Genomic DNA, 25,981 nt, shown 5'->3' with positions numbered 1-25,981 from the left:
TTACAACAGGGGCGGCACCTGATGTGAAAGGGGAACCCCACGCCATTTTACTTGTGTGGCCCCCTCCTGTTCCGAAGCAGCTATTTCCCCATGTCCTTTCCAGACTGATTCCTTAATGGGAGGATCTGATGTCATAACCACCTTAGCAAATCTCAGTGTTCTAATGGGAAATGCTGCAGTGTATGCATTCCTTTAGCAAACAAGCCTCTCTCACCTCCTATTGCAGGGGATGCCTAAACATTTACTTGTATTTTAGTGCAGATGAGAGAAAAATTAGACAAATCACAAAAGTAGAACATTTCTGGGGACACCAATGGTGTACAAAATGCATCCGGGTTGCAAGTTTATTTTTTTTACATTTTTTGAAAATGACAGTGCTGCATATTGAAATGAATACTTGAGGCAATTTTACAGGATATTTCAAACAGACATTGCAACAAACCTGCTTTATTTGCCGTATGATGCAGTGCTATGCATTGTCTCCTTCCTCCAATGCAGTTCCATGGAACACTAGTTCACAACTAAGGCTTCCACCACCAAAAAAGTGTTTGCACACTGCTCTGGATTAAGTTAAAAACTCAATTTATTCGCGGCACAAAACCAGACATAGCAGTGCAGCTAACACGTTTTAGCCAAAAAGGGCCTTAAAGGAGAACTATGCGGTGAGTGTTTTTCACTCACCTCATAGTTCTAGCCGACCTGTGACAATGACACTGTCACAGGTCGGCTTAGTAGATCAGGAGGTGAGCGAACACATACCGGCGTTCGCTCACCTCTCGATCCTGTCACAGCACTCTGCCATGACAGGGGAGGGGCTGGATTCCCCCCTCCCTTCTCCGATCCACCAGCGCTGACTGGCGGAACAGACGGGGGAGGGGGCGGGTACAGCTGGATCTGCCTCTAGATAGGCAGAGCCAGCTGTCACGCAGCTGGGCGGATCCCGGCATAATTGTCGGGATCGTTTCAGCTGCGGCGTCTCAGTATACCGCGAGCTACAGCTCCCGTTATACTGAGCCTAGGGTGACGGGAGGACACTAGTTTGTGTCCTCCCGTTACCCTGAGAACTATGGGGAAAAGCCTTAACCCCATAGTTCTCCTTTAATCATAGCCAATTATTAAGGCCTCTTTTGGCTGAAACACGTTATAAGAAATACAGAAGATTTGAACTGGATCCAGAACCTTGTGCAAATACTTTGTTCTACTAAAAAAGGATCGTAGGCCTTTTTCGATCCAATGTGTTGCATTGGCAGACCTTTCAAAAGAAACAGTTAGCCCTAACTCAACGAATGACTAAGTGTGACTAGACCCTTAATCAATTGTGCAGGCTTGCCAATGCAAAGTCATTTTAACCTGCCTTTTATTATTTATCAATGACCCCACCAGGCTAGAAAAAATCCCTAGGTAGAACACTGATTTGACAACCATTCTTGAGCAGTACTGAGACTATCCCATGAACACAGTAATGCAAATTTCCCACATCTAAACAAAGCTCTGAGTGACTATAGACAAAATGTAAAACATTTAGAATACCAGAGGCCTCTTTTTTCTGAAAATCACCATGAATTTCCAGCAATGCATGTAATAGTATACAGAATTTTCTGAAGTATTTTCCTGTCTGTCTGGCTCAGACAATGTAACCTAGAAAGCAGCGATTTTACCTACGTAATCCAAGCCATGGATAGCTTGCGAAAATGAATAATTCAGCCAACAAAAGATACTGATGTCATTACAGATACAAATGTTAGCACAATTACAATCATCAGATGTTCCTGTGCTGTATTGTTATCTGGTGACAGTTACAAATATGGTTATACGTGCTGTCAATCACTTGTGGAACAATCCTAAAATGGCTTGGCATTGTCTCGTAATGATTCTTTATCCACTTACAGCTGGGTGAGTGCGTAGTCAGATTCTTTACAGCAATCAAGACGCACTATGCTAGTCCGTTAAGCACAGATTCTGGGTCTAAAAACGCACATAATTAGTTGCATTGTGGATCTGTTCCCACCAGGCGGTTCACAGGGATCATTCTATAGCCAGAAATGACTGAACAGGGTGCACTACATGTAGCGCTGGGCAAACAAAGTCCTAACAGCTCAAAATTGCTGTCTGATGGGATAATTTAATCTGAAGAGAAAATTGAAGTGAAATTCTTCACGGTCAACAAACTCTAGAATGACAAATTCTATTTATCATTTATTATTTCAGTATTTATATAAAGTCACTATGTTACCCAGTACTTTACAGAGTGTACAGAACCATTCACATTTGTTCTTGTGCCCAGAAGGAGCTCACAGTCTCATGTTCCTAAGTTCTTACATACATTAGGGGCAATTTGGGAGGAAGGCAATTAGGCAATAATAAGTGTATACATTGTGGGAAGAAATTGGAGCAAACCCATGCAGACACCACAAGAACATTTAAACTTCATGTAGATACAACACTTTTCAAGCAGTTCACTGACTGTAACCATTTTACACTCTTCCTTTTAAACATGATTCTTAGGGGTTCTTAAAAGGGATTTTCCATTCTCATCTACAGATAAAAATGACCTCCACAAACTGAGAAGGACAGCCTAGAGGAAGGTGCCAACCATTCAGCAGCAGAATTTACAGAGTGCCAAGAGTCAAGGACTCTTGACCATTATCCACTGAAGGTAGCTATGACCTTAAAAATCAACTGAGGTCAATAGCTCTCTAAGTGCAATCCTAGGAACTTTAAAACCAGGATTCAATCAGCAGAATTAGGTTGGTTATACTTTGATTACTCCACACGACAGGATGAAGGCAGCCAAGGAGCATTTTGTAGTATATTATCCGCTTCTTCCAGATGAGAAGTACTAGATGAAATCATCTTAAGTATCTTATGGAGATGCCTCTTGAAAGTGCCCTAGAAACTATGTCAGGGTCATGGGGCAGACATAGAACAAGTCAGCTGGACTAGATTACACATCTGGTTTGCGAATACCTTGGAATACCCCAAGAAGTGCTGGTTTGCATTGATGAGCCAAGCTGGGATAGCCTAGCTCTGCATTCCTCCTTCACAACCTTTTAGAACAATGTGGCTTAAACGTTATGACAGGAATAATGCTATAGTAAAAAAATTATAACTTTGATATATAACATGGCAAGTTACTCAACTACTTGAAAAAAACATCACTGGCTATTCAGGGCAAAATGTCAGATTCCTTTGAAAGAACCACCCCCACCGGCTGGTTCTGACCTTTGCTATACTTCACCACTCCATTGCTCTGTTGAAGCACTTGGAAACACCTAGTGCTTCTCTCATTATTTTAGGGGAACAGTGCACCTAAGCAGCCAATCACCAAACCTAAACACTATGATGTGAGTGAGGGGAGGAAGTCATTAAATCTCTGCAATTTCCGATTGGGTTTAGACTCCGAGCGCCAACAGGGTAATGTGGGGAGGCAAGTATCAGTGGATGAGGGGTTGTTCTGTGAGGAGAACCTATCACAGGATGCTTTATTTTTTTTTAAATGCATTTCTTTCAAAGGAACCAGGAATGCTCCAATTGCTTATTTATGCTTGAATGTGCAAATTCTCTGGGCGTTTTAGGTCAAAGCCTTGGCAACTCAGCTGGTTCTGTTAAAGTCTTTAACTACCTAACACTACCTTCATATACTATTTTTGGCACGCCATTTTATTTTTGGAAACCAGGAAACCTTACATAATAAAAGAGCAATGAGACTACATGATTCTACGTCAAGTCCATCTTTTACCTGCAAGGCACTTCCATAATACGGACAGATGTAGTAACATAATTGTACTAACAGCGGACAGATGTCCGGCAATAACAAGCAACTAGAGACCATCAAATTCTACGCACATATCACATGCTGCTGTTGCTTTTAACAGTGTAGCAGCTATTTTGTGCATTCTAGGGGCTGGATTTTGGTGAGTCAGCTATCTTTTTTCCCTTTGTCTATCCCCCTAGGGCTGTGATTTGGAACAAATGGACAGTTGTAGCCCTGGTACACATCTGGATCCCTAATTAAATTCATGGCACATTTACTTTTAAGTGATGTAAGTAGCGAGCCAAAATCTAGAAGGGCAAGGAGAAAGACCCAAGTGAAGAGGGATCCCTAGAAGAAAAATGTACACTCAAATTGAGAGAAAAAAAAAAACTAGACATGAAATCTATCATGGCTAAAGAACATGTAGAGTAAGGTAAAGTAGCCAACGCCCTAAGCTGAAAGAAGAGCCATGTGTGAACTACTTCTGAAAATGCTAAATGCCGGTCTGTCACTGGTTTCAGTGATTTGAGCTACTATCAAGGAATAAGCATGCAGCAAGTAAAGCCAAAATACCTCATTCTGCATGCTTGCTCCAGATTAGTGAAGTGCTTAAGTCATTGCATCTACATGGCTGACAAGGACAGTCTGTACATGCTCACAGGACAGTTGTTAAAGCCCAGCTCCAGCCCCCACTTCCCATTGAAGCACCCACCTACATACACTTTTTTTTTAAAACTCTTTATACATATTGTACCACAGAGGTAAGCAGCCTTGGATCTCCAGCTGTGGTGAAAATGCAAATCCCATAATGCTTCTGGTAATCATGCCTGTGGTTGTCATAGTCTTGCAATGCCTCATGGGACTTGTCGTTCCACAACAGCTGGAGTGCCAAGGTTGCCTACCCCTGCTGTACTATTTTCCATAGCTTCAAAAGCATCCACCTGTTCAAGGGTGGTTGTTCCAGGTCTTTCACACCTTTAGCAAACCAGTTATCCTTTTTGTCTAAAATATGCACCTTGCTGTCCTCGAAGGAATGGCCCTTTTCCTTAAGGTGTAGGAGTCTTGACCTGAACAACGTACCCTCCTATGCCGGGCCATTCCTTTGTTGCATTATGCCAACGTACAGGTCTTTGTATTCCTCACTGTACAATGTACATAGATCTATACATAGAAGAGACAACATACCCGCTCAGCAAACACCTGCCTTTTCATGGTGATTGGATTAAGGGGTCTGTGCTAATATACATTCTGGAGTATTTTCCTGACAGTCATTAGAATTGAAGAAGTGGTTGGGATAAGCTATGAAATGTCTTCAACCAGTCCAATTGAATGCAACTACTACTAGCTACACCATGGCCTGGATAAATGTGAACCTTAACCTTTTGCAGGTGTATTTAGTCTGGTTGTGTGACATTATGAGTCCTCTTCCTCCAGAAGTGGGAAGGTCCTGAATGCTGAAGAGATTGATGCCACATAATGATATGGCACCTCTCTCTGCATCATCTTCCTGTGAGTCAGTGGCCGGATGATGTACTTCTATGCAGTGGGTCTGTGCCACAGAGTCAAACCTGGTGGCTATTCCTTTACCCTGTGCTTACCCTTTTTGGCCACAGCATTAAGAGTATAACGCCTCTTTAAATGAACCTGCATGGGCAAAGCACAGGTACCCTTCAAAACGGGAGGCTAGAAAAAAGGGTCCCTGTAATGATATTTCTGTGGGGCCCAGCGACCTTGTTACCTTTGTAATAGCAATGTTCCTTTTGTTCCCCTACATATGAAAGGCGTAATGTTTGGTTTCAACCCGAGACATATTACAGTTAAAATTGATCATTTAAATCAAACAGAAAGCCCTGCCTGAGTTATGATTTTGTGACATGCTGGTGTGTGTCCCCTCTCACCTCAACGGGGAATCTTCTTCCATTGATGCTGTGCTCAGAGCCTGCCGATGCATTACTATGACCCCAGTGGAATTCTACTTTCTCTGCCTTAAACCTTCCCGGCAGCCCAGCACCGCTGATGAAATAATCATCTTTTAGCAGAATGGCAACTGTGCAAGAGAGAGAGAGAAAAAAAACACACAATGTCAGCAGTGAGCCAAATTGCACAAAATGTATTCTTTCAGCACAAGACAATCACACTCAAAATTATCATCACACACACACACACACACAAAGAGACTGCATTTCCAATGACTAGTTGCCTGGAATACACACAAAAAAAAAAAAAAGCTGCCGGTCTAAACATTTACAGCCCAATTCCAGTTTGTGGAAAAAGAAAATAAACAAACCTGCAGCACCGAAAAATAATAGAAAGCAGGCGGCTTTACCTACCCTGTTTCCAGTGCTCATCAACCCACTCGCCAATTCATTTTAGCTTTTCCGAGTTGACTGACACCCAGAGTCATTCAACCCACTCCCTGTGAGCCCGGGTACCATGGCTCCACTCCTCATCCTGAACTCAAAGAAGAATGTTCTGCTTTGAATTAGACTGATACTAAAGTGAAATTTTAAAAGGCGAAATACAGTGCCCTTTCCTTGAGAACATATTTGAAGCTATGTGAAGTTAAGGTATCAGACTCTCACAAAGTGCTCTGCTTTCAGACCTTTATATAGAATTGCAAAGCAGAAAGCAGAGCCTGAGCAGATATGGCTTCTCCCACGTACATACTGAATTACGAACCATACTTACTAAATATTTAAAAACAAGTATATTAAAAACATGAACACACACCGATAACATTATATGGCAAATATGGTTTCTTCCACGTACATAATTATACACCAAAACATGTCAAAACAATTTATTACAAAACATTAGCACCCACGGATAACAATTTAAACCAAGCTCATCTTTTAAAAGTCGAAAAGACTATACATACCTTTTAATTCTTTAGTGTGCAGTGACCAATTTTCCAAGTCGAAAGAAGAAAAAAAAGGGGAGGGGGGATTGGGAGCAAAGAAGGAGCAGTAAAGCACAAGCACTTTGCAGAAAGCAGAGTAGCTGTATAGTAAGCAAGAATGGCTGCCCTCATTTAAATACAGACACAGTGCAAGGGTCTGCTGCTTGTTTAATCCAAAGGGGATGTGCAGAAGAGGAATACTTACCTTGTTCCTCATCCCCCCTGGTAGCCGGCGCTGTTCTACAATCTGCTCCAGCCCCAGAATAGGGCAGGTCCTTGACACCCTGCCATACTGCATTCTACATGATGATGTCGGTGAGGGAGTGGCCTCACTACTGGAGAAGAGAAGCAACTTGGGGAGAAAAGTCATATGGAACCAGCAGGGAAGTATCATGTATTCTTCCGCCTTACAATTCCTTGGACTAAATGAGCAGTAGACCCTTACTATTAGTTTGGGGGTCCAATAGTTATTTTAAAAGGCTAATGGTCTAATGACTCACTGCCCACGTTCCCGATACAGGAAGCTCGGGTATCGGGCTAGGCATCGGAGCATTTGGGCGAGTACTCGCCCAAATACTCGGCATCGGCACCGATGCTATTATTGGTACATCCCTATTATAAACTGTGTTGGGAAAAAAAATGGAAGGATAGAACCGGATTGGTTGCTAAAGACAAGTGTACCAGTTGAGATAGAACTGGTCTTAGAACATTTTTATTAATTTCTTCCCAATATTTTCCAGGAGTACATTAGCTTCTCTCCCTTCCCTGTCAAAAAGGCAAGTTCCAAGTAAATGCCAATTGGTTTAATTTTTGGTTTTGGAATTTCAATATTTTATTTTGTTTGATATTTTTTTTGTTTGGCGACAGTCACTTTAATTGGATTGCATTTCACAAATGCTCCATAAATGGGTGGATGGATATTCGGCTGTAATATCAGTCCTAATAACAGTCTTATCGAGATGCTGACACCTCTTGGATTAAGATGGCTATAAACTATTGTTCCTGTTAACTGTTCCCACCTAAGGTTCTGTAGTGTGGTCCAGACAACAGTGGTTTTAGTATGTTCACCTTTCCTGAAGGCCAGCACAACTCTGTGTAGAGAGAGTGATGCACAGAGTGCACAGAGTATTTAAGGGGGGGGGGGGGGGGGGGCATTGATGCATAACACAGGCCGTTAAGTCCGAGTCCAGGAGCTCTGGAGAAGGCAGTCTATGGAGCTAGCATATGAACAAACCAGAATGGTTTAGCGTGCCTCCAGTACATTTGACCTTGATGTTCCTGGTAGTTTCAATTTTAAACTATTCTCCGGTGGTGCACTTATCCTCCATTTGTCCCTCCCTTTATCTGTTAAAGTGACATTAAACCCTCTGATTTTTTTCACATAAACCAATACTGTAATGTGTGCCTTACTATAATCCATGGTAGTTTCCCTTCTCTTTGCTGCTCTTCCTTTTAAATCTGAATCTCTTCTCGTGCTGGGGGAGAACTTCCCTTTGTAGCTCAGTGCCTCTTCCTGTAGTGCTGGCTCAGGTTGTGAACCTGCACACAGACACCATGTATCCATTCCAGAGACAAGGCAGTCTGCTGCAAAAACAGAAGTTCTGCCCAGCATGAGAAGAGATACGGATTTAAAAGGAAGAGCAGCAAAGAGAAGGGAAACAACCATGGATTACAGTAAGGTACACATTACAGTATTGTTTTAGGTTAAAAATCTGAGGGTTTAATGTCACTTTAAGCATTTTGCCTTTGGAAAGACCACTGAAATCTTGACAACTTCTTAGTGGTTCGGCATATTCCTACGTTAGACATTTCTTCTTGCCCACTGATTTCAGCATGTACGTCTACATTCAATAAGCAACTGGCTTTGGATTCCTCAGTTACAAACGGTGCAAATCCCTTTTACAAAGATATACAGTACAACTGTTGTCCCCACTTCCCCACACCGCTATTAAAAGACCCTTCACTACAGACCGGGGAGAAGATACAGATGGAATCATATTCAAGGAAAGGAATATAGGCATTTTTCTGGAGCGATGAGTATATGTGTACTATTTTGAGCCAGGTACTGAAGTGCTTAATGGCTGTATTGATCTCATTCATTTTCTTTTTTCTCAGTGGCAGGAGTACAAGGTATCGCTATAACTGAGGATGGAGCACTCGAGTGCAGAGAGATGGGTTCTGATCAATGGTGCAGAGATGAAAGGACAAGTATCCCCGGATGAACTTATTTACTTATCAGTGAATCAGTGATGTTTCGATATCATTCTTTGAATTAAGTTCTAGGACCGAGGCAAGCTTCCAATGTCTTCTTCATGAGAACAAACTGAAGACCAGACTGAAACTTAACATGATTGCATTAAATGTGCAAAATACAGCCTGTTTTGCACAAATCAGTACTATTGAAAACTCCGACAGTATGTGACTTGTACATTAACCCTTCAGCCACCATCTGTACATTTAAAGCAGAACTACAAGCAAATCAAATCTTAGCCCTAGCAGTGGGGCTACCCATACACCTAAGGCTGGCCATACACCTGTCAGTTTATTTTGTTCAACCCACAGGCTGCATGAAAGAAATTGGCGTAATTCCTTCATCAACACAAACAGCGAGTCGATCGAGGAATTGCCGCTGTTTGCATTGTATTCTTACAGGTGCTGCCACCAATACCCAATCAGAGCGGGCAGCTCATTTGCTACCGGCTCTGATCGCACAAACATTTTCCAGTAGGCTCCTTCGATCAGCTGATTGAGGAGCCAACAGCCCCAACACTGTGCAAATTTTGGCCGGTACATTAAAAACCAGCCGAAATTCATCCAGTGTATGGGCACCTTCAGTGCTTGTTTGGTCTAGGGAGCTAAAACAAAGTTATACTCACAAGAACCACAGTTCTGGCTTGCCCTTATACCTTTCCCTGCAGGCTGTCTCCTCCTCCACTCAAGTGATGGAATGTTGCTTGGCATCCTTATGTCCTGTGAAGACTCACATGAACTAAGACCACTGAAGCGGAGGGGGGATTGAGGCTGAAGGGAGCAGTCTAGGAGCCAGCTGGGATCATGGTTTTGGCGAGTATAACTTTATTTTTTTCTCCTGAGACATAAGCCTCACTGCAAGGGTTAAAATTTGATTTATCCAGAGTTCTGCTTTAATGTTTCACCTGCACGATAACCAAGCTCCATATTTTATTCCCCCAATAAAAGCATGGTTGTTAATTTCCCAAACATTGTGCACAAAAACACCCCAAATCAATTTAGATCACCTTGGAGTGTCTACTTTCCCCAAAGGGGTCATTTCGGGGAGATTTTGTACGGTCCAGGAAATTTTATGTGCTATGTTTTATAACAGCAAGTAAAGAAAACCATTTTATTTTACATTTTGTGTGTGTTTTTTTTTTTTTTTTTTTATATAATGAGTAATTCTCAGTCAAACTACCACAGCACTAAAAACTAAAAAATGGCCTGGTAATGAAGTGTTTAACATGCCAGTAGTAAAGTTGTTCAATATACATACTTTCCTTGTGGGAGGTATATAGTCCTGAATATCTTCAAAGGAGCCACGCTACTGCTCAAAGCACTCAAATGGCTTGGGTATGCCTTAAATTTTGTCTTGTAAATACACAGATTGATATTCTATACAGATATATTGATCATGTATGAGAATTATTTTATCTTCATGTGATATTTCAGATTACCTCTGTTCTCCTGACAAAGCTGACCACGAAACGCGTTGAGAACAGAACCGTCTCCACTCTGGAGTGTTTAGGTAACTTACGATTACCTTATTTTGATCCACTTGGTCATTATATACCAGCGGATACAACTCTACAGCTATAACCTGACATATTTGGAGTGGTTATCAGAGGTATTATGTAACAACATTGCTGAAACATTATCTTGCTGTACCTTACGGACTTTTAAAACACAGGATTTGTTTAACCTTTTTAACACACGTTTATGTCTGGCACCTTGAAAGTGTCATATATGTTTATATGTTGAGACTGATGGGAGTGTGGTGCCCACCGTTCAGTTCATTGTACTGGATAAGGCTTTACATCTTTATCTCTCGGGAAAAAACACTGCTTCCTGCCCTCACACTGCAGTGGCCTGGGCTTTCAGAGACGAGTAACAGGCACACCTCTTAGCACAGGTGTCAACACAAAGACTTCTACAGCAGAAAAGAGGAGGATGGGTGTCAGAACATTTATGTTGCTGTGGTGACAAATGAGAGCACAGTGTCTTTCGGATGACTATTGGATTGCAATGACAACACGTTTTTATATACAGCATCTATCCGAATGCCTATCCATTACCTTTATGTGACTTTACCTCGAGTTTAGAGTACATCTAAATAATCCTCTTTTTGCTGTGTGCAGCAATACCCAATAGTAGGGATGCACCGATACCTTTTTTTTTACGAGTACCGATATTTTGCTTTTCGGCACTCACAGATACCGAGTATCGATACTGGTGCTTCCGCTGGCATGGATCCGGCTTCCTGGGCAATCAGGAAGCTGGGCGGTGGGTAATGACATGCTGCCTGATTGCCCAAGAAGGCTTCCTGATTGCCCAAGAAGCTGGCTCCATGTTGTTTGGCCGGCTCGATTATGACTGGCTGGAAAGTCAGTTTCCTGGCCAATCAGCATGGAGCCTACTTTACTTGCATTACTCATTACTTGCTACCCGGCTTCCTGATTGCCCGGGAAGATTGCTCCATGTTCCCCTACGGCACTGCCGGTCAGAGGAAATCTTCGTTCACACTGTGACCTGTGTTTCTCTGCACCTGTGCAATGCAAGTCTCTGCAAGTGCACAGAAATAAATATTTTCTATGTGCCCTGTTCACAACACAATGCACTTAACAGGTGCAGAACAGACCGGTTTTGGGAAAATGCAACATATCTGCATTTTTCTACATCACACATCCATCCGCATAGCTGCGGTGCATAGACATGAACTAAATGTCACTCTGTGACTTTTCAAAAAAGTTTTTTTTAAAGTTGTAGGAATGCCAGGTAGTGCCACCCCCACAGAACGTTTTAGCATGCGGGCTAGTGTGAATGGGCCCTGACTGCCACGACATTGGCAATGAAAGGGTAATATGTTATAGTCACATGGATAAAAATAAGAATCATTATACTTGTGTTAAAACTTTGCGATTTCAACCTAAGTAACTATTTCATAACATACATTTTTATTCTTGGTGTACCAATCCGTCAGCAGTGAAAAATACAATTCACTTAAGAGTTTTCACACACAGATGACCCAGATTGAAGGTGAATTACAGTATTTTCATAGTTTGCAGAGACGCGACAAGCTCTGATGCATATCACATAACTTAAGATGCACAATGGGGATTTAATTGCATCATATAAATACTTGATCAGCTGTGAGTGATTAATCGTACCCGCCGAGGTCATCTTACTTGTTTTAGGATAAATAATTAAAGGAATCTCTGGAAAGATTTACTGTTTGAAATGTTCAGGCTAATAGTCAGTTTTACTGGGTTTTGCTTTCATACTGAACATACAAGATGCATCAAAGCCTCCGAGTAATCCACCCATCATCCCAGGCTATTGTTTATAAGTATTACCCCCTGGCTGTATTACTTATTCAATAGAACCCATACAATCATAGCAAATACATTATCTAGTTAAGCTGAATTACAAATCAATTACGTTAGTATACACTAATGCATATTTTGATATATGATTGCTTCGGTCGTATCAGGACGACATCCCAAATGTGTTCACTATTAATATTTAATACAGAGATTTACCAGCTTACAGTGTAACCTCAGCCGGCTCCTCTTTTCCAGGTTTGGATAGGGGGTGGACGGTCAGAAACGCGGCAAGGTTTTAAATTGTCGTCATTTGTGTCCCCATTGGGGAGATTCACTTGACATGAACAGCTATAGAGGGGAAATAGTCCAAAGAGGGAAATCCACATTACTTTACTCCCCTCACTAACTTTAGGACAGAAAGTGAGGGGAGATTTCCCCAACAGAGACAAAAACAAACACCTGTGATTTTGACCTTTCATCACCGTAAAAAAAAAAATTTGTCTGGAGCTCTACTTTAACAGGCATGCACGGATACTTTTTTCCACTATCGAATACCGATATTTTTTTTCTGGTACTCGCCGATACCGAAAGCCCCATTAAGGAAGCCGGGCGGCATGTAGTGACTTGCCGCCTGGCTTCCTGATTAGGTTACAATGAAGCATGGAGTCGGCTTCCCGGCTAATACGGAAGCCGGGCGGTGAGTCAATACAAGCCCCCCAGCTTCATTACAAGCCCCCCAGCCGGGAAACCAGCTCCATGCTCCCGGGTGACGAGGGGATATGGAGCATGCTTCCGGATACAGGAAACAAACGTTATCGGGAGCATTTGGGTGAGCACTAGTATAGGCATCGGTGCATTCCTACGTTATAGTGACTATCTAAAATAGATTCCTAAAGGAAGGTCCTAGCAAAAGGTGAGCTCTCATGCTCATCTCCCTGACAGCCCGTGTCTGGCACCATCTCTCCATTCCAGCACTGCAAACAGTCTCTTCGGCTTTTTACACTTCTGGGACTGTTGGATGCCCATGTCCCCCCCACTGGGTGCCAAATGTTTTCCTTTGACCCGTATATGTCACTACAGGACAAATCAATGATGTAGGACTTGGAGGATGGAAGAACAGTGCATGGTGGGGGACATGCCTTGGCATCTAGTCATATGGCCACTTGCTGTAGAAGTAATCATGAGAGGTAAATATTTTCAGGGTTCTTCAACCAAATTCCAGCTACAGCCAAAAGGAAAAATTTGATCTATTAGAAGCAGCTAAATAAAAATTAAAAAGCAGCTCCAAATGCTATACTCGCCAATCTCAGATGCTGTCCCCCGTAGACTCACTGATCCAGCCACATATGCCGCTCTGGACTGCATGATGTCAATGGCCCATTTAATTGATTATCTGTGAGTCCAGGGCATCAAGGCTCCGCCCCTGCCCTGAACTCCTAGAAGGACAATCTCATTACATGGTGCCACCCTCTACAGCATTTAAAGTCCGCCCACTGGTGGCAAAAGAGGTCCTGTATCATTGGGTCCAGCCAAAGACACCATTTCTAAAGTTACAGCGTTGTGTCATGGGTGCTTCGTTGGGGGCAGGAGGGAGAGTGTGGACCCAAGCCCAGACTTGAGATTTCAAATAAAAAAGTTTTGAGTTTTATTTTTTTTAATGAGCAGGGAAAAAAGTTTTGAGTGATAAACATAGAATCAGTGTTTTAAAAATTCAGACTAATTAAATGTATATGTTTGTAATTTTATTTGTACATGGAGCAGCTATTTTTGTTCACTGCATATGGTGGACCGGTTTTGCTTCCCATGGCTACACAATGGCTGTGCTTTACTGCTCCTACTTAGGATAAAAGTCTGAGTTGGCAGAATGATTAAAAACACCACACCTACTGTGTCGCTCATATTTTGGGGTCAATTTACTAAAGGCTTTGCAAATAATACAAAATCACATGCAAGAAAAAAAAATTAAAACTTTTTTTTTTTGCTTGCACTTGACTGGATGATTGAAGTCAGAGGAGCTTTACCTCATCAAAGTGAAGCGAAAATTCCCTTGCCAAATGAACAATCTATTTGCCTTTAGTAAATCATCCCCTTTGTCTCAACAGTTAGGGCCAGTTCACACCACAAACAGTGCGCTCCAGAGTGGTCAGGCTCTGTATCGCAATCCGGCCTGCTCCCTGCATTCAGGGGTGGGAGGGGGCGGGGCGGTGTATTGAAGTCAATGGCACCACAGCCACACCCCCTGCCCGCAGTGCAATCACCCGCACCCGGATGTGTGGAACAGTAGTGCCTGCGTTCTGGCCCAGTGCAATCTGCAAAAATGGTGCTTGCAGCATTTTTGCAGATCACACTAGACCAGAATGAAAGCATTAATGTGCCACGCATGCGGGTGATCGCATTGATGTGCCATTGACTTCAATGCACCGCCAGGCCCCCTCCCGCCCCTAAACGTAGCCAGCCGGCGTGCAATACAGTGCGTTCCAGAGCCTGACCGCTCTAGAACGCACTGTTTGTGGTGTGAACCAGCCTTGAAGAGACACATACCACTTGCCCTGGGCTACTGAGAGATTCAACCAGTAGCTCATCAACAAATTTAATACAAGAACAATAATATGGAAGGACATGCTTGTAAAACTGTGTCTGTCATATCAGAAATTACTTTAATGTGAACTCTGCAATAACTCTAAATGCACGCTCATTGAACATGAACTAGACTTTTATTTTAGTTTATTTTCTAACTACAACCCCCCTAATAAAATTAAAAAATCTATTAAACTGCAGTATCACTTTATATATATTCTTCCTAATGAAGGCAGCAATGTAGAGGACGCAGTGACTAAGGAGGGAAGATATCTAACAAGCAGTTCTCCTGAGTGTAATAGACTTGCACACAGTTTCTAAATTAGTCATTACAGGGTTTTAAACATTGACAGAATCTGATCATTCACCTGTTTTCCCCGTGTTCTTCATCCAGGTCTTGTTAGAAGACTCGTTCTCGAATCCTTCAAGGTACAACTCCCGGTACTCATCCTTCATGCTGGCTGTGTAATCCACAATATCTATAGGGGACTGGTGGAGACCTCCACAATCCGGGCTGGCCATTACCCAGTGTTCTGGTCCATACACACCTGAAATAAATAAAAACATTTTTTTAGAATATATAGACACAGACCCCATGTGTCTACATAGCGACAAGCAAAGACTAACATTAACCACTCATTACTGTGGCTCTTTAAGAGTCCATCCAAGATAAATCAAGCAATATTTATCATTTATACAGTTAAAACGAAATGCAAATCAAAACTTGTTCTCTCATAGGATTAGAGCTTTTTTAAATTATGTATGTGCCATAATGTGGGAAAATCTGCCCGTACTTTCTCTTGCAGACATAACAGGAAGTGAAACAAAATCTCTACCAAGAGTCCTTTTCAAGCCCTCTTCTCAACCAAAGCCTGGCTGATAAACTCTAATATAGGTTTTATTGCCCATCCTGCCTTGTTGCTAGACTCATCCAACATTTGGTGCCTCCTCACCTCAAAGTAGGATGGCCAATGTTTACTATATAGGAGTTTTTCATCCAAGTTTCAGGGGGTAGCGGCAGTAGGGTGTGAATGGCCTGCAGGTATGGAACTTTTAGATTGTAAGCCCTCAGGGGCAGGGCCCTCCTTGCCATCTTGTCTTGAATTGTATTGCGATTGTAATGTCTTCCTTATTATGGAAAGCGCTGTGCAAACATTTGACGCTATACAAATCCTGTATAATAATAATAAATAATAATTTAATTTACTCTGACAGATTATTTTTAAAGCTGCTTCTTATATATTTTTTTAAACCTACCCCTTTGTGTGCACGGTCACCTTTATGCAAAAGGGGTGCAAACGGCGGGTGCAAAAGGCGAATGCAACCTTCAATGATTTCAGCAAACTGCTTTATATCATCACATTTGTCAGAAACATGAAACTGTACTTTGTAACTCCACCGCTTTAGTCATACTTGAAACATACTCAACCTCACAGCAGTATAAAACCGCCTGGAAGTAAAAGCCAAATTAATTTTGCCTTTAGGGTTACAAACAGAGAAGCTGTCTCAAAAAAAGATCAACTAAATAAGATTACATTGAAAATCTTTTGCCAACATGGTGATGCAATGTTTCTACATTTCTATCTTGTTGGATAATGGCCAAAACAAATTGTTGCAAATACCTTACTGTTTGCAAACATAAAATAGGAAGTTAGTATCCTGCCAAGCAAATAGAAGAAGTTTTCATACTGCGCTTGAAAGGAAAGTCTACAATGAGCTAAGAGTACAAGAGCTTCCTTAGGTTACTGAGTGGAGGAATAAAAGGGGGATTAATCCAAGAGAGAAAAGGGCAAAGACGGGACTTCTAGGTAGCGGTAAGACAGTTTTTCTACTGGGATGAAGGAGATTAAAGTTCCTGTAAATGTTCAGGTTTTATGGAAATAAAACCACAGCATGATCATCTAGTTTAATGCCATGTCCTGAGTAAGCAGCGGAAACAGAAAGAGCAGAGAATGGGGCCATTTTGATAAATTGTACAAGTCTGATAAACTGTACAATTCTTTTTTTAAATGTATTTTGAAACGATTTAATGCAAACTTTACGCAACAAAGAGAATTTAAAATGGGTCTTACTTTACATAACATACCCCCGGGTACATGCATATCTGCTATTACTTGCACAGCAGACCAGTGTTTTTGTCACCAAGATCTTGGCACAGAAGCGGTACGTAGCTTTCAATATCCTGTAAGTGATGTATGGTATTCAAGGGCTTTAGAGTCAAAGCAACAGGTTTACTTAGGCCCCTTTCATACAGTTCAATCAGGAGGGGATTCATGCACAGATCCCCTGCGGATCAGAATGGATGTCACCATTGTTGATGACACATGTTGGCGTGTACTGAATCGGCTATGAACTCTGATCAGTTCGTTTATCCAGACCGGAGCTGGGGGTCACCAGATGTAAACAAATGCCCATCCGTTTAGATCCAGCTGCCTATAGACTAACATTGGGCTTTTAATCAGGTCTGCCTGGAAAACAGACGGACCTGATCGGAAAGCACGTCTGAAAGGGCTCTTAAAGCTGAACTCCGGGCACAATTTTTTTTAAATATATCTATCAATAGGCACAAAGGATATAAATCAATGCTGCGTGCGGCAAATGCCTTTGCAAACACAGTAGTTGGGACATCATCACTGTGCCTGTGTTTAGTAGTCCACGGACTGACCGCTTAGTCCAAAAACAACTGGCGGGTGCTGCAGTGACCAACGGATGGTGCCGTGACAAACACAAAGTAAAGATGGGGCACCGACACTTCAAATAGTGAATAGAGCATATTTTATTGATGGAAATACAACGTTTTGGGGTTACGCAGGATCCCCTTCTTCAGGCAAGACATGTGTTGAGAGAGTAGAGCTCTGGGAAGGACCCAGCCCCCACCCCCGCCCCCACATGTTTCTCTTAAACTGCGTTGTTTCACCAAACGAAATGGCAACTAACAGTCTCAGATGACTCCTAACAACCAATCAATTTTAAGCCAGCATAAAACAATTTACACAGCTCCTGCTAAACTAGTGTAATTCACCCCTCTGCTTATTTCTTCCAAAGTATCCACAATAAACTGGGCGATCAACTAAAATTACTGAATTATAGGAAAACTTCTGTATTTGTCAGCACAAACTGGACATGTACCATACGCATTTCGCACTGCACACAGTGCAGTTGGTCTTTGAGAGCATTGGTCTTTGTGAAATCAATGGGTGTTGTGCGAATTGAATTATGTTTGCTGTAACAAATAAAGAAGTCATCTTGCGATTCAGTGATCCTCCAATGTATTCTGCAGATTCAAAAGCACAGGAAAAACAATAAAACAATGGAATTAATGCTTTCTTCTACCTATCGCAAGCTGAGGACAAGAACTTTGTGGGGTTTTTTTTACACTTTCAGGAAAAAACGTAGCTTTTTTCGTTCTCATGTAAAAGAATATTCTATGTTAAAAGTCTTCCACATTTAAAATGTATCTGAAGAGCTGAAAACCAACATTCGCCATTGCAGGGAAAAGTCAACCACTTCTCAACGGGGATATAAACTGAGCAAAATACTGCACATCAAGCTAGAGATAATGCCTCATAGGCGAAGCTGGGTATCAGAGATCAGGCTGAAGAGAGCAAGGCAAAATCCATCTGAAGTACTCTTCCGTCTGTGGAACGCAGCCGCGCGTCACACAGAGCAGGCTACATTTGGCCTAAAGAATCGATAAAGCGGGTGGTTCTTTCCTCTCAAGAGGCTTTATACGTGAACACAACAAGCTCTTATGGTTGATACCACATAAGATTGTTCCTACCAAGCGGCCTGGTCTGAAAAGAGCAATCATATTGGATATATGAAGATGTCTTCATCGATTGCTCTGCCAACTACACAAATATCACATCAATATTATCAAAGCAAGGGTTACATTCTAGCAATTAAAGAATAAGCTTACCATTTAAAGAACGCCAGGCAAAACTTTTATTAACCCTAGCAGTGGGAATAGCCCCAAACTTTAAGGGTTAACTGCTCATTTTTGTCTAGGTGCTAAAAATAAGTTATACTCACCTGAACTGCCAAGCCGGCTCCCCGCTTCTCCAGTCTCTGAAGCCTGTCTCCTCCTCAGCGCCCTCATGTCTACACACACTCTATAGAACATTGTGATTTATGGGACCTTAGACTGCTGCAGCGGAGGGGGGAGAAAGGCTGGAAGGAGCTGTCTAAGAGCAAGCTGGCTTCTCCATTCAGGAGAGTATAACTTAATTTTAGAACCTAGACAGAAATGAGCAGTTAACCCTTGCAGTGCAACTGCAAGGGTTAACAAAAGTTTTGCCTGAAATTCTTCTTTAAGCCAATATAAAAGCAGGGGGTAGGGCTGTGAGTCCTGTAGTCTCCTTGAATTAAGAGGTTATGGTGATAGTACAGTATACTAAATTTTGGTCAAGAATAGGGAAACAAGAATGGTGTATGGTTTAACAAAAGTTCCCTTGAAATGGAAATTATAGGTGGGATTATTTTATGAACTAGAACTTTAATATATTATGTAATTATATGTGTGTGTGTGTGTGTGTGTGTGTGTGTGTGTGTGTGTGTGTTCAGGGCCATTTTTAGTTTTCAAAAAATATATTTTTTTTAGTTTAAAATGGGCTTTCAGTGTGTTCCAGGTGTTTGCATGCGTTTTGATGCGTTCCAGAGCAGGTAAAATAGGGCCTGCTGCAGTTTTTTTTACCTGCTTTGGAACTGAACGCTGTGATGTGAACTGGAGCTAAAAATACCATTGGAATACATTGGACGCAGTTTTGCTCCTGTCTGTAACTGCTCTGCGCTTGTTGTGAACAAGGCCTAAAGGGTAAAGAGTTTGGAGAAGGAAGGATAAGTGAACAATCTGGAACATAGCTGAACTAGAAAGTGAGCTGAACTGGATACAGCTATTTTGGCCTAGATTGTTCACTTCTCCAAACTCTTCAGCCTTTTGTATATAGCGCTGTTGGTATCCCCTGTACATGCACCTGGATGGCCGCCTTCCTGGAATCTGTCCAATGCTGGAAAAGGGACTTGCATTGCTGCAGTGACCTTGCTCTTGCACTGTTGCTTGCTCTACACTTTCCATCTGTAAGCGCATAGACCATAGAGTGAAGTCTCTGTTCCTAAAAGAGGACCCAGTGTGATGACAGCAATATGGGGTGGTGAGCAAACTTGGGGTTGTAGAGGGACTAAATAAAAGGTCCCTTTTCTATTAATAAGAAAGCTTCCACTTCTAACCTCCTCCTGAACATGTTACATGACTGGCTTTTATGCTGACCTACTAACTTTAATACTTTCTGACAAGTATACCCACAATAAAAGTCAGGGTAAATTGTAAAGTCCTTGTTTGCATTCTTGATCTGGGTTGTAACCCAAAATATTAACACCGGAGTGTCAGAATACCTGCCAGGACACCAGCTTTTGCAAAACGAGAGGTCAGCAATGTTTCTCTTGATCCTAGGCACCCAAAATTAATCTGCATACTTCAATACAACACCTTCTCACATTTCAGAAAAGGGAAAAAAGTGAGAATGATGCGTGGCAAAGGAAACGTCAGCGGCTGCTACATTTTAGGTAAAAAGCAACCAGATACAGCCCAGGACTTGGCAGTGGAGGTCTGCAGCCCGGATGAAATAAAGGAATTTCTGTGGGCCTTTGAGGTTGCCCATTGTGATAGGCAGAATAGGAAATCTGCATGCAGTGGGCAAACTCTCAATGGACATTTGCTCATTTAGAAAGGCAGAGTGAGGTCAACGAAAGCTGCTTCAGGCATGAAAAGGTACCACTAGGACAGTGGGTGTCAGTACATATATCTGCTAGCATATTTTTTTTTTTCTTAAAGGAGAACTATGTGGTCAGTGTTTTTCCCCATAGTTCTCCTTAGGGTAACGGGAGGACACAAACTAGCGTCCTCCCGTTACCCTAAGCTCAGTATACCGCAAGCTACAGCTCGCGGTATACTGAGACGCCGCAACCGATCACGACTTAGATGACGGGATCCGCCCAGCTGCGTGAGTGACAGCTGGCTCTGCCTATCTAGAGGCAGAGCCAGCTGTACCCGCCCCCTCCCCCGTCCGTTCCGCCAGTCAGCGCTGGCAGATCGGAGCGGGGAGAGGGGAATCCAGCCCCTCCCCCTGTCACGGCAGAGAGCCGTGACAGGATCGAGAGGCGAGCGAACCCGGTATGTGTTCGCTCACCTCCCGATCTACTGAGCCGACCTGTGACAGTCTCATTGTCACAGGTCGGCTAGAACTATGAGGTGAGTGAAAAGCACTCACCTCATAGTTCTCCTTTAAGTGGAAAAAGTCACTTTAATCTTTATATACCCCTGCCACACGCAAACCCTTGGATGGAATTGCCCTTACCATTAAATCACACTTATTTTAGAAGGCATTTAATCTTCCCTGAGCAATAAAACTGGAGAGGAGAGTTCACAATTTATGTAGTCTCCCACGTTCCCAGGAAACATTTAACCACAAAGCTGGAAGACTACGCTCACGATAGGTAATTGAAGCGTTTCTTTTAAACTGTGTTTCAAGCTTATTTTATATACACAGAAGAAGTGTCCTAAAAAGCCCTACGAAAGACAAGCAAAAAGTTAATTAAATAACAGCATGTTAATTCAATCCTACCATTCAGTGGTTCAAGCTATTAAATTAACTTACAGAACAGAAAATTAAGTGTAGCCAATAAAAAAAAAGAAAAAAACCTGAACAGAATATAATATGCTCTATATTAGGGTTAATTGTTTCACAATTAATTTTCAGAAGATTAAAATATTTTGGAGCCACAAATACATAAATTGTGTATTAAGTGTGTGATTGAGGAGTAGATTGCCAAGATTAAACCGGATTGCTTCCCTTAACATTTTTTTTTCTTCTTCTTTGGAGTGTGATAAGGTAAACTGCCTCATTTATACATTAGAAATACTGTATATACACAGTACAATATTCCACCAACAAAAATGCATAAAATATGCCAAACAATGAAGATCCAGCCAGATTGGCAGGTAGGGGGGCAGTCTAGAGACCTTTATTATACAGGGGAAAGTTTTACCAAATGGTCAACAACATAATGAAGGGGGGCAGGGTGATGTCCTAGGTGGCCATGGTTCCCTGGATCAAGGCCTATTTTGGCTACACAAAATCTGACCCAGTCTATAAAGTAAGTTGAGATTTTCTCCATTTTTCCACACACAACATTTTTTGATATAACAGTTAGAACCTTCATCATGGTTTGAATCTCTGTTGGGGCGATGTCCCCTCTATCTGTCCCACTGACTATGTTGTAACCAGAGTAGACACTGAGAAACTGCAAATGGGGGAGAGTTGGGGGGTTGCTGAAGGCTAGAACTCCATTTTTGTGTCCCCATTACAGATATCTCCTGACTACCTGTCTGGTGACATCACTATCAGTGGGACAAGAAGTTAAAAGAAATCTCCCCAGCGGGACCTCAGATGGCATTTCTTATTGGCGCTTGTGCAGCTCAAGACAAAAATGGCTCCCTAGCCCTGATCTCTGCAAGTATAGTGAAGATGTGAATATATTCTCCAGTTGCTGAGAGAATGCCAATCCTACCTTTGCACAGGCGAATTGATATTCACATATTTAAAGTAGTACCCTGTTTCCCCGAAAATAAGACCTACCCCGATGAAAAGACCTAGTACTATTTTGTGGGAATTGCTCAAATAGAAGACCTACCCCGAAAATAAGACCTAGTTGTGACCTTTCCCACGGCTGGTGGTGGCATAAGGGGGAACTTGAAGAGCCGCGGGAGAGAATCGGCGGTGCCAAAGAAGCCAGCGCTAGAGGATGTGAGGCAGCAGTGGAGGGAGCAGAGCCGCATAAGCGAATGCTTCCTCTATAGCGCCGACTCCCGTCACAGCCGGAGTCATACCAACTCTGGGCACTCTGCCTGTGAGGAATCGATAGTAAAAGCACGCTTCGCTCATTCTGGCCAGCGATTGGTTACCAAAATGCTCTTGGAAAGGTACGGCGCCCCTAATTGCCCTGATCACCCTATTCTTGACTTTACCATTTTGGATTATTTAATTTGGATTTGCATTAATTTTGGATTGTTGTACATTAAAATAAAAAATAAGACCTACCCCGAAAAGAAGACCTAGAGTGTTTTGTTGAGCCCCAAAAAATATAAGACAGTGTCTTATTTTCGGGGAAACACGGTATTAACCTCCCTGGCGGTCTTATGTCAGTATTTTTGAATGTCAAAGCGGTACATTGTTTTGCATGGAAATTTGATGTTTTATATTATAGGCCTGTAATTCTTAGGAATAACTCACTTTAAATCTGTCCAAACAAGAGTCAAGTAGACATCCCGGGTATGATATTTAAAACAGAAAATCATAAATTATAATATAATAAATTACAAAAAATATAAATAATACAATTCAATAATGTAATCAAACCAAAAACACTGACATTTGTCCAAACAAGGGTGCAATATGTTTGGATGCCATGGACGTTCTCAAGTTTCCAGGCAGAAAGAACGGTAAAAGTGCAGGCAGGGCACTGGACAAAGCTCTAGCGACAAAACTGAGGTGACATGGTTTGATACAGTAATGTAATCATAACAGATTACAATGTATTGTGTGCATGTCATGTTGTGTTTACTTTTGAATTTCACTCCTTTTGTTCCCTCAACCATCTGCTCTATGATTATGCTCCACTAGGGTGGCAAGATGCGTCAGAAAAAGGAGTGGGTTGGTGTGTCCGTGTTCATGCTGGAACTTGAACAATAAAGTTGCTTTTAGCCTGAAGAGTGGCGCCTTGTACGTACTAAATGTTTCAAAGCCGTTAGTTCCTGTTGTCTACAGCTTACACCAGTAATCTAAAACACCATATTCTGCAGCAGTTTTTATCTTTATTGGGTACAGAAACCCGCTAGCTAGCAAATGTCAACACTCAATTGTGCATACCGTGGTCCCCAGCTTCTTATTAAAAGCTGGCATCTTGTGTGGTAAGGATGCAAGTACTATGCACCAACAGAGACCTTCAGTCTGACAGATGGAGAAATATTCACTCATTGCTTTATTTATGTCTTTCTCAACAGCCTTGCACTTACTAAACAGCAACCTCAGTGACTAACGATGCAACCTAATTAATTATGTATGGCCAATGGGAGCATCTCTTCAAACAGAAACAAGCTACGCCTAAGGCCCCAAGCCAAGTTCATCAAGGGTTAAAGGATGAAGTTAAGGATAACGAGAGGCAACAAAATTTCAGTAACACATTGGCCACAACAGCAGCTAGGTTCCTGTGCTTATATTATGCTTATGGACGCAGTGCTTAGCAGAAAAGCAAACGAGATACACAATTTTTCTAATAGGCCTGCAAATGCCTTTTGTTGTCTGTGGACTTCCTGGGTGCCCTAGGAGCCTCCCTATAACTGAAAGGAGTCTTTGACTCAAAGTACTAAAGTCAAAGAATCAGAATAATGGACAAGCAACAAGTATTTTTAAAAGGAGAGGTCAGATATAGCAACAACATTTATGACTGGTATCAACTAATTTCTGATCGGAATGTTCTGAAAATGTAGTTCATTTTCCAAAGTTTGCCCACCTACCTCCCAAGCATTACTCATCCTCCTCAAGCTCCAGCGCTATCCTCCAAATTCTGCTTCAGTTCTAAATGATTCTCATTTATCAGGTTACATGATGTCCAACATTAATCTCCTCTCTTCCTGTGAGCCAAGGCTGTCATGGACACACCCCTTCAGGGTCTAACCACCAGCCTGAGCTTGTGGGAGAATGATGGAGAGAACAGAATTTGCTTCACTACGTGAGAGCCATTATCTGCATCATTAAAGACCACACATCTACTGAAGAGAACACGAGAGAAAAAAGGTTTGCGTGTGTTATGTGACCAGCAATAAGGATTTCTGGATTTAACATCTGTATTATGGAAATATTTTAGAATGGACTTGGGAAACAGGGCAACTTGGTGCAGTGGGAAAAGGATAACACTCTTTCTAGGTTTAATTGCTGCCTGGGCCTCTGTAGAGATTGCCCAAGGACATTCTGTCCTTATCAATGTAATTGTCTTGGGGAAGTGGGGGTAAGGGTACATCCCAAAAGGAACAAAGAAATCATTGGAAACCTGACAAACGTTTTACCCCTTCAATACACATTTTTTTTTTTTTTTATATAATACTGTTTGAGTCATAAGTTCTTTAGTTTTGGAGTTCTGCTTTAGTATTATCAAAACTTGTTTTACATAATAAAGTGACTTGTTAATTTGAAGAAAATATATATCCAAGTGGATATAAGCATATAACCTTGATGTGTCAGCCCCTTTGTTTGTCCCGCAGACTCTTACCACTTGCACTAATAAAAATTTGCACTGCAGCTTAGAATATCATCAAGCAGCACTGTATTAAATTAGTCGTTAGTGATCCAAATCATATCGATCCGACTGCGCGCACACAGCCTCCAGAGTTTAATTCATAATTTAATCTCAGACTCGTGACTGAATCTAGTGAAGCAGGAAAAAAAACAATGCTATATGATTGTATTATGCACCTTGCAGTGTGTAGCGTTCATGGTAGGACAACTGCTTAAATAAACACAGAATTTATCACGCACCAGCCACCCAGCTGAGGGGCCGCCGGTGCTTTACCGTCTCACCGGCTTTGCCATTTCCTGCCTCTTCTGTGTAATTTTTTTCCCCCCTCTACCTCGTTTAAATTAAATTCTCTCCGTGTTATCATTACTCAGTGACATGAAGCAGAGTGCATCGGGAAAACTACTTTCCGCAGACAAGCAAAAGACTCAAACCTTCTTATTCGCTGGGTTCTGATAACTGCAAATGAGAATGATGCAGCAGGAGACTGGGTGGAATAGACACCCTTGGGGAATGTTTATGCAAAAAGAAGAAGTTTTAAGTAAAGTTTTTTTTTTTTTTACGTTCAGTGTTAAAGCCCAACTCTCTTATTGATTCAGTTCAATGAGTTGTATATTCATGTTACTGCCATACTACTTCCCTCCTCCTCCATGAAAATCTTAAGTACACATGCGGGTGGAAGTCCAGTCCAAACCCCGCCCCCACTTAAAAAAAAAAGTTTGGTTTTAGATACTTTAAAGGGTACTAAATTGTTAGGGAACAGAAAAGGGGTGTAAATTAAACCTTGAACACAAATTGAGTTATCCAATGTATATATCTAATCTAAACCCTAAGGAGACCGAAAGGTGT

At 41.9% G+C, this 25,981-nt stretch overlaps 1 protein-coding gene across 2 annotated transcripts in view; it reads right to left on the bottom strand.

Moving 5' to 3' along the window:
• The window catches only part of PTPRG (protein tyrosine phosphatase, receptor type G), a 486,631-nt gene that overhangs the window by 244,658 nt on the left and 215,992 nt on the right, over positions 1 to 25,981 (bottom strand). For both annotated transcript variants that reach the window (XM_018554682.1, XM_018554674.1), the window contains exons 3-4: positions 15,154 to 15,333; positions 5,653 to 5,801 (exon numbers count right to left, since the gene is read on the bottom strand). In XM_018554682.1, coding sequence (XP_018410184.1) covers positions 5,653 to 5,801; positions 15,154 to 15,333 — 329 coding nt within the window. The remainder of the gene's footprint in view (positions 1 to 5,652; positions 5,802 to 15,153; positions 15,334 to 25,981) is intronic.

This window comes from Nanorana parkeri, unplaced genomic scaffold (assembly GCF_000935625.1).
Source record: "Nanorana parkeri isolate BGI_ZX_2015 unplaced genomic scaffold, ASM93562v1 scaffold9, whole genome shotgun sequence".
NCBI lineage: Eukaryota > Metazoa > Chordata > Amphibia > Anura > Dicroglossidae > Nanorana > Nanorana parkeri.
Note: the sequence above shows the minus strand (reverse complement) of the source record. Positions and strands in the feature narration are given on the sequence as shown.